We start from the raw sequence: 9,619 nt of genomic DNA on the forward strand, positions 1-9,619 counted from the left end.
TTTGTTTTTCCGTGTGTGTGTGTGTGTGTGTGTGTGTGTGTAGGTTTCACAGAAGCCACCAAAGGGGGTTGTGTCCTCTTTTGGAGTTACAGGTGGTTGTGAGTCACCTGATGTGTGTGCTAGGAACCAGCCCCAAGTCCTTTGCAAGAATAGCAAGGACTCTTAACTCCTAATCTATCTCTCCAGCCCCTCAGTTATGATGTGATGTATTGCAATAATTTATGGACACTAAATTTTTTAAATGAAGTATCATTTGTAATCCTAAAACACAATGAAATACATAAATGGGAATTGGGCAAAATATGATGGGACATTTGTACTGAAAACTTAAATGCTTGTTTAATAAAGGAATCAAAGAAAATCTAAATAGATGGGGACACATGGTATAGTCATGAATTGGAAAACACACATAGTAAAACTGCCCATATTCCCCAAATTGACATTAAATTTTAAGATAATTAGACAAAGCTGCTTTTGAAAAGTTGAAGAAGGGTTTATTCTACGTTAATGTACAGACTCTTCATTCTGTCCTTATGAATCTTTACCACAGTATACCTTTTTCTTTTTTCAATATACTGAATTCTCCTAAATAGTTATTTTGTATTTTTTGTTGTTGCTGTTAATTGTCTACTCTAGAATTTAAACTCTATGATAGTAGATGCTTGGCTGTCTTATTACTTTATTTCTAGCACCTTAAACATTTGCTCAGCATTGAGTACTTGTTCAATAGTAAGTATTTATTGAAGATCTGGTCAAGGACTTGACAAATGGGAAAAGAAAAGAAAGTCAACTAAAAGTTATAATTTCTTTTGGGAGAGTGGGTTCACGGATTTATCATTCATTAATTTATTTCTCTTTCATTTATTGGGTTCTTATTATTTACCAGATGAAAAACCAGACGCAGAAAAACGGATGTGTTTTTCTCATAGTTTCCCAAAATGCCTCCAAGAGAGGCCTTATTTCCGTTTTACAGGTAAGGCCCATGAGGCGCTCCTTAAGGTGAAACACTGCATGCTCAGTTCTAAGAGTAGTGGGCAGAGAGCCCAGCGCCGAAACAAGGAGACTTGACTGACTTCTCTGCTAAGGGACTTTAAAGGATATGCCTCCACTCTCGTTCCATCAGTTCTAAAGCATGGAGGTGAGATCAGCTCCACCCTGCCTTGCTCTGACTCTGTTATCTGTCAGTCAGGAATCGAGAGTACTTTCAAATACCTTAGCCAGCATGTTAATAAGCTTTTCATTGCTGTGACAAACAGCCATGAGAATCAACTTTAAAGGATTAATTTGGCCCATATCATCAGAGGCTTCATACTATGGCTGGCTGACTCCATTGTTTCTGGACTGTGTCAGGCAGAACAATATGTCAGAAGGGTGTAGTGGAAAGAACTACTCACTGCATGATAGCCAGGAAGTGGGGAGCATGGCAGGAAAGGATCTGGACCAAGATACACCATTTAGAGGCATGCCTCAGTGACCCACTTTGTCTAATTAAGCCCCATTTTCCACTTTTCCTTTAAATACTCTATCCAGATTCAAATCTGTTGGTGGATTAAGCCAATGATTTGATCAGAGCTTTCATGATCTAATCCTCTATGGAAACGTGTACACACACACACACACACACACACACACACACACACACACGCAGGGCTTCAGTAATTTCTTAGGCATACCTCAATCCAATCAAGTTAACAATCAGGATTAACTACTACACACAGAATGCAACTAAGAACTACAGAGTTATGGGGACTGGAGAGATGGCTCAGTGGTTAAGCACACTGGCTGCTCTGGCAGAGGACCTGGGTTGGAGTCCCAGCACCCACATGGCAGATGACAACCATCTGTAGCTCCAGTTTCAGGGGATTTGATGCCCTCTTCTAACCTCCATGGGTATTGCACAGCATGTATGCACTTACATACATGCAGGCAATACACTCATAGACATAAAAAAATAATAATAAATAGTTTTTAAAAAGAATTATAGAGTTGGCAAGCTTGACAAGTACTGCCTCTTCCAACACAGATTTGAGTGGTCTCCTCCTCACTTTCCTCATCTTTAAAATGGGAACAGTGTTCATATTCATCTGTCTAAGTTTCTCTGGCTAAAAACAACAGAAATACATTTTCTAAATGTTCTGGAGACCTGAAGTCTCAAGTCAAGGTGTGCCAATGGCTCTTCTCACTGGAGGCCCTGGAGGAGAAATTCATCTCAGCTCCTGGGGCAGTTCTGATTTGTGGCGATTTTGCACCCATCTCTCTCTACCTGCACATTACCTGCTCCTCTGTGGGTATAATTTTTAAATTTTTAAATTTATTTTTGGACATCTGATACATGGATACCATGTGGCTTGATCACATGCACCCCCAACTCCCTCCTCCCCTTTTCCTAAGAATTCCCCGAAATGACCACCTCCCACTTCTATGCCCTCTTCTTTTTTGTTTTTCTAATAATTCGCACCGCCTGTATGTGCATGGGCAACCTACTAGGAACCACACCCCACCAATTTTCAATAGCTCTTCAGCTAAGAATGGAGCATCATGGGGCCCTGCCTCACCCATGCTGGAATCTTGGCTGATCTTGTGCAGGCAACCACAGATGCTGTGCATTCCTGAGAGCAATGGTCATGTGTTGTTCAGAAGACGGCATCTTCCAGCACTGCTTCTCAGGCTCTGATTCCATTCTTTCTGGTCCCTCTTCTGGGATGCTCCTTGAACCTCAGGGAGGGAGGATGATGTAGTAGATGTCCCATTTAAGACTGACTATTCATTCAGCAATCACTTATTCTCAGCATTTGGACCAGTGATGAGTCTGCATTGATGACTACTGTGGGCATAATTTTTACTGCCTCTCTTATAAGGTCATTTGGGTGACATTTAGGCCAACCTGGAAAAATCCAATAGTCTCAAGAGTTTCCACTTCATCATACCTGCAGAGACTTTGCCATGGATGATAATATTTGCACTTTCTGAGGCTCAGAGGTAGAGATATGTCTTTGGAAGCCATCATGAGCATCCTATAAATGTCCCATGTATTTTCTACAGATATTAGAGAAGTATAACTTGCTTATAACTGGATTATAGTGACCATGCAAAGAACAAATCATAGGGGAACCAGTTGGGAATGAAAGGACTTGGTGAGCACCCTGCCCCAGGTCCCTCTTGTTATTTGGTGAGAAGGTCCAGCAAATGGGTTCCCCTAAGTCTCTGCAGATGGATAGAACCCAGCCCCTAGTCCAGCAACTGGCTCCAAATGACCCCATGACCATGTGCCCTTCTCTCTGACAGCTGATATTCAAAGACAAGCAGGGGCCTCCTTTGAGCTTATATTAATATGTACAGCACTTCACTCACATGGAAAATTGATTTTTCTTTTTAAGCACAAAATGTAGCAGTTTTATAACCTTCCTGCAGCTTGACAAAGGTCATTTATAACCTAGTTTCTCCGTCACCCTTCTTGGCGCCAGGCTCACATGTCTCCAAGAACTCTCTTGTACATTTGTAATTACAAATCCTTCTTAAGCAAAATTTAATTTCCAAGAGAGATGACCTCCTTTATGTGGTAGTTGTTTGTGGAAATTGGTGTGTGTGTGTGTGTGTGTGTGTGTGTGTGTGTGTGTGTGTATGTGTGTGTGTGTGCGTGTTTTGTTATTGATGTCATTTTAGGAAAGTGGCTTGGGCTTGGGGAGGGGCCTGTAGAGCTGGAAGGAGGTGGGGCACAGTGAGAGGGCATTTTAATCAGTGATGTCCATTGATGGATGAGGGGGGCTGAGCACTGGGTGTTCATCTTGGTGCAAATGCCAACAGGATGACTGAAATTAAAACCTTATACCTGTGTTGTCTTTGGGAGGCAGGGTGTTTGAATTGCTTTTCCATCAGCAAATCTGGAGAAGATGAGCTTAACTCATCAAATGATGGGAATTAAATAAGCACCCAGGAGTACCTCAGTGTAAGATCTCCCATCAACTCAGAAGGTGTCAGACCCACAGACAACAGTATTACAGCTGGAGTGGAAGGTGGAAATCCCTGGGTTTTGTTAAGGGACATTCAAGAATATGTATGTGGCTGAAGGAGGACCTCTATTATCAGCTGAGGGAAGACTCAAACTTTCCACAAATTCATTTGTTTATGGATGCTGGTGGTTCTGTTCAGACATATCATTGCAGTGGCCACCAGGAAGGTAGTGCAGAGAAGCCAGACTGGTTAGGAGGTCTTCCAGCAGTGTGGTGAATGTGCAGGATGCTTATTTAGAACTCCAGGGACAAGGTGGAAAATAGATCAACTCAACACAGAAAGGTAATTCACATTTTATGAGGATCAAATTATGTGACTAATTCCAAAATAAGGTATGCTCCTATGCCCAAACTCTAAGTTTAACCTTCACAGCAAATCTACAGCTATGTCATTAGTGTCCTTTTAATATACAGGAACAGTGAGACTCAAAAAAAAATGAGCTGGGTGTCGTGGCACACGCCTTTAATCCCAGCACTTGGGAGGCAGAGGCAGGGGGATCTCTGTGAGTTCAAGGCCACCCTGGTCTACATAGCAAGTTCCAGGCCAAGCTCCAGGGAGACTCTGTTCTCAAAGTTCTCCAAGTTCCAGGGAGACTCTGTCTCAAAAGTATATATATGTCAGACTTCCGAAGTGAACATTATGGTAGGGGACCCAGTCAGACAATAACAATGAAATCAGTAAATGAGATGGTCCCAGTAATGGCATGTGTGAATTACTAACATTTATGGTGTGGCTGTTGTGAAAGTCTGTGTTCTAAGTGCTTTGACCACGTTGTGTCCCTTCAGTCTCACAACTCAATGAGGTAGGGACTTCAGTGAAGTCCTGTTTGCAGCCAGGTATACTGAGGTTAGAGAAGTAAAGAGTCTGGTCCAAATTTACACAGTCCTTTAATGGACCAAATGAGACTGTAACGTCTGTGTGTGGGTCTGACCCATGGCCGTTTAGAAAGTAGGAGGAGCGAATGGGATGGAACCTTCCACATCCTGCACCATAACCACTCTGTTGTTTTCTCTCTCTCTCTCTCTCTCTCTCTCTCTCTCTCTCTCTCTCCTCTGTCTTCCTCCACACTACTCCAACTGTGTGGCCTCTCTCTCTCTCTCTCTCTCTCTAACAGTGCCCTGAGGAGCTGAGGCCCATGAAGGATGGCTCCGGTTGCTATGACCACTCCAAGGGCATCGACTGCTCTGATGGCTTTAATGGAGGCTGTGAGCAACTTTGCCTGCAGCAGACACTGCCTTTGCCCTATGATGCCTCCTCCAGCACTATCTTCATGTTCTGCGGGTAAGTCTCCAAATCTAAGACCCAGGACTCCCATGGCAGCAGGGAATCTGTGAGACAACAGCCAGGAAATACAGCCCCACTAGGCTAGGGCTGGTCCTCAGGAATATGGTCTTTTACCTCTTTTGTTTCATACGCTGTTGTGTGTAAGAAAAAAGAATGGGTAAAGAAAAACGAATGATTTATACAGTAAAGAGAGGCCATGCCCCGGTCCCTTGCTTTGGTCTAGATGTTGTTATATCCTAACCTATATCTCTAGGTCCCCTGCCCTTTCTCTGTCTTCCCCTACAGTCCCATCTAGTGCCTGGAGGCAGAAGCAGGGATCTTAAAAGTGTGGTGAATAGGTATATGCATAGGCTTTACCAGGTTGGAATCTGGTTGCTGAGGGAACTCAGCAGTTTCAAGACCAGGCAGGTGAATCTTGTACTGTAGCTTCTGACTCTTGAAGAACTCAAGCCCAGGTACTTTTGCTGTGATTTTTCTTCTCCTGTTTCTTTTAAGTGCTGGGGATTGAACCCAGGGCCTTCCATATGAACTCTAACACTGAACTCTATCCCCTGACCTAAAAAATAATTTTGAAATCAGTGTGAAAACAGAAAAGGAGAACACATTGAAACCAACTTTCTTATTTTATTATTTTTATTTTTTATATGTATGAATGTATTACTTACATGCATGTAAATGCACCCATGTCCTGCAATGCTCACAGAGGTCAGAAGAGGATGTCAAATCCTCTGGAACTGGAATTACAGATGGTTGGTAGTCGGCGTGCAAATGCTGGAACCCGACCACAGGTTCTCTGCAAGAGCAGCCAGTGCTCTTAACCACTAAGCCATCTATCCAGGCCCTGAAGCCAACTTTCTGATGGTCTGTGGCAGGTCATTTCCTCTCTCTGGGCTGAAGCTTAGAGACCATTTTGCACAAGTGTGGCTAACATTTCTTCCAAGTGACCTTGTTTACCACATGTAAGAGCCAGTTTTAACACCCCACTGCCTACCATGCTATCAGTAACCACTCAAGAAAAGAATAACATTTTTTTCTTCTCCTCTTCATCTCCTTTCTGTCTGTATCTTCACATTAGAAAACTTGCTCATCTTTTGGTATTCTGTGACACAGAAAAGGAATCTTGTGCTCCTGTGAGAAGTGTTCCAGGTGCTCTCATTACAAGCAAGGCAGAATAAGAGATTTAGCAACATTTACAGTCCTGTGAATCACAAAACGGAAGGTGGGAGCAAGCATAGGTTTAATCCCAGTTTACCAGAAAATAAATTTAACTTGCATGGTGCTAGTACACAGAGTTCAGTACTTCTTTCAGGTTTTCCTTTCCTGCCCCCTGGCACTCAGGGTTGCAGGTGCCTTCAAGCAGGTGTTGGAGCAGCTGGCTGGAGGCCCGAGATATGTATCAGTAAAATAAATAAGAAATAAATTAGTGTATGCAGACCTGAATTTATAGCCGACTCTCCTCAGCTTAAGTGACTGCAGGGCAGTGTTAAGTAAATTATGCATGGATTCAGATCTGCAGGCTTGCATACGGAATCAGCTGTGTTCTTATCATTGTTATTTTCCTCTCTGTGTATTTGGGAGAGGGTGTTCTGCAGAAAATAACGACAATCACAGCAGCAGCCACAGCAATAATGGATTTTGACATCAGAAACCATCACTGCCTATTACCCAGTGTGCACTACAGGGCACCACAGAGTCACTATACAGAGATTCTAGTTCCTGAACTCTGTCCTTTAGGCACCAGGCCAACCTCCAAAGGTTTTCTGACCTTCCGTTTCCTCATACTTAAAATGTTGCCAATACATACCTCATTATAAAGGTGGCTGTAGAGAGTGCGGAGTGCCATCCATTTTACTACTCTATTCACTAAAAGTCAAGGCCATAGGACTGGCGGTCCCGGACTGCTCCCTGTGCTGTGTGACCTTGAGAAATTACTGAACATCTTTTAACTCTGCAGTTTAGTTTCCTCATCTGCAGCATAGGTACAAAGGCCTCTCTGTGTGGGACTGTCATGAAAAATGATACATTGCCTGCAGCCATTTACATGAATATTGAAAATGCTTTTGAGCCTTATGCTACATGGACTGAACTCTATGCGCTCATTAAAATGACTATAGTAACTGACCCTGATAACAGCTGGCTGCCCCTTGTTCAGGGGCCTGATAACCTGAATGAGTTTGCATTCCTGGTCTAAGAGACAGAACTTACTGACCTTCTGTACCAGGAATGTTCTATGAAAGTGTTAAGATTGGATCAGAGCATGGGTGAGCTGTTAAAGCCCATCCACTATTGGTAAACAACAGGACAGAAGGAAATCCAATGCAGGTCTCCTAAAACTAACTGTTGTTTGCACATACTTTGGGAATTGTCTATTAAGGATGCAAATCAGAAGTTACCCACACTTGTTAGAAGCACTAAACAATGCAACTGTTAGCAGGTGCTTGTGAGAGAGTTGGCTGAGTGGGATGCTATTGAATTAAGCAGGGAAAACAAAACAGACCCTTCCTCAACCTGCACAGAGCTCTATGACCACTGGAAGCTTGGATGAGAACAGGCTGAGTAAATGTATGCAGCCTGGTTAATAACAGCAGCTAATGATGCATTGCTTGCTTCTTATGGCCATGACAATGTACATGCTGCACATTGGCCCTTTTAGTGCTCAGATCAACAAGAGAGGTACTGTTGTAATTCCCATTTTAAAAAATATTTTATTTTATTTTATGAGTGTCTTACCTACATGTATGTGCACCCAAGTCATGCAATGCCCGTGGAGGTCAGAAGAGGGCGCCAGATCCCCTAGAACAGGAATTACTGATAGTTGTCAGCCACCATGTGGGTCCTGGGAACCAAATCTGGGAACTCTGCAAGAGCAGCCAATACTCTTCACTGTTGAGTCATCTTTCTAGCCCCGTGATTTCCATTTTATTGATAAGAAAACCAAGCTTGGATTGCTTGGGCTCAGGGACTTGACCAAGGCCACACAGCTGATAAATGGAAGGCACAGAGATTCAATCCCAGGCTATGTGTCTCCAGGCCCAATCAAGACATATCTGGTATTAGTGGCCAGCCTCTGAATATATTTAGTGTTGTGATGTTGATTACATTACGCAATTTCTCTCAGCCTCTGTTCTTTCATGGGGGATCAGAAGTGATTGTACACAACTATATGGAGCAAATGCAATTATGCAAGTAGGAGGCCTGGCATAGTGAGTAGTTTAGTAAGCTGTGTAATTATTCATTTAATAAGTAGAAAGCCACGGTATTTAAGTATTCAGTTATTTACTGGGCTGCAGAGATGGCTCAACAGTTAAGAACACTGGCTGTTGTGCAGAGAATCCAGGTTCACTTCCCAGCACCCACATGCCCACTAACATCTACCTTAAACTCTGGTTCCAAGGGATCTGATGCCATCTTCTGACCTCTGTGGGCGTTATACAAATGAGTTGTACTTACACACATGCAGACAAAATACTCATAATAAAAATAAATTTGAAAATGTATCATCTTGGGCCAGGCATGGTGGCTCATGTCTTTAATCCCAGCACTGGGGAGGTGGAGGCAGGCAGGTCTCTGCGAGATCAAGGACAGCCTGGTCTATATAGTGAGTTCTAGGTTAGCTGGGGTACAAGGAAACCCTGTCTCAAAAATAACAACCAAAAAATAAAGAAAAAGGTGTCATTTTTTTTAAGTATTCAATTACTGACTTTTATGTTTGTGTGCTTCATGGTTTGGGGTTTTGATTTTTTTTTTTTTTGAGACAGGGTCTCCCTGTGGCCCTAGTTCCATGACGCCTTGCACTGTGTTTCATACTTTATATCCAGTACCTAGAACAGTGCCTGGCACATAGTGGATATTCAACAAGTAATTATTTTTAGAAGTCCTTCAGTTAGGGCTGGAGAGATGGCTCAGCAGTTAAGAGCACTGGCTGTTCTTACTGAAGACCCAGGTTCAAATCCCAGCACCCATATGATGTCTAACAACTGTCTGTAACTCCAATTCCGGGGGATCTGATGCCCTCTTCTGTCTACTGCAAGATTCACATGACACGGGTGCACTTACATACATATACGCAATATACTCATACACATAAGATAAAAATTGAAATTAAAAAAATTTTTAATTAATTTTTTTGTTTTTTTAAATTACTTATTTAATAACCATATAATTAGAAGAAGCATTTCATTACAAAAGTATTGACATAGTCAATAACAATTTCCAGAGCTAAGATGCATCTCTTTCAAAATTGGCTATAAATTTTTAGGTTTACAGTTGAATCTGGTAATTAAACCTCTATCAGATGTATCGCTGGTGAAGATTTTCTCCCATT

General features: G+C 42.4%; 1 protein-coding gene across 6 annotated transcripts in view; it reads left to right on the top strand.

Annotated features, from left to right (window-relative positions):
* The window catches only part of Astn2 (astrotactin 2), a 1,043,712-nt gene that overhangs the window by 631,925 nt on the left and 402,168 nt on the right, over positions 1-9,619 (top strand). For all 6 annotated transcript variants that reach the window (XM_008833484.3, XM_029563720.1, XM_029563721.1 and 3 more), the window contains one exon: positions 5,126-5,292. In XM_008833484.3, coding sequence (XP_008831706.1) covers positions 5,126-5,292 — 167 coding nt within the window. The remainder of the gene's footprint in view (positions 1-5,125; positions 5,293-9,619) is intronic.

This window comes from Nannospalax galili, unplaced genomic scaffold (assembly GCF_000622305.1).
Source record: "Nannospalax galili isolate Female #2095 unplaced genomic scaffold, S.galili_v1.0 scaffold34, whole genome shotgun sequence".
Lineage (NCBI taxonomy): Eukaryota > Metazoa > Chordata > Mammalia > Rodentia > Spalacidae > Nannospalax > Nannospalax galili.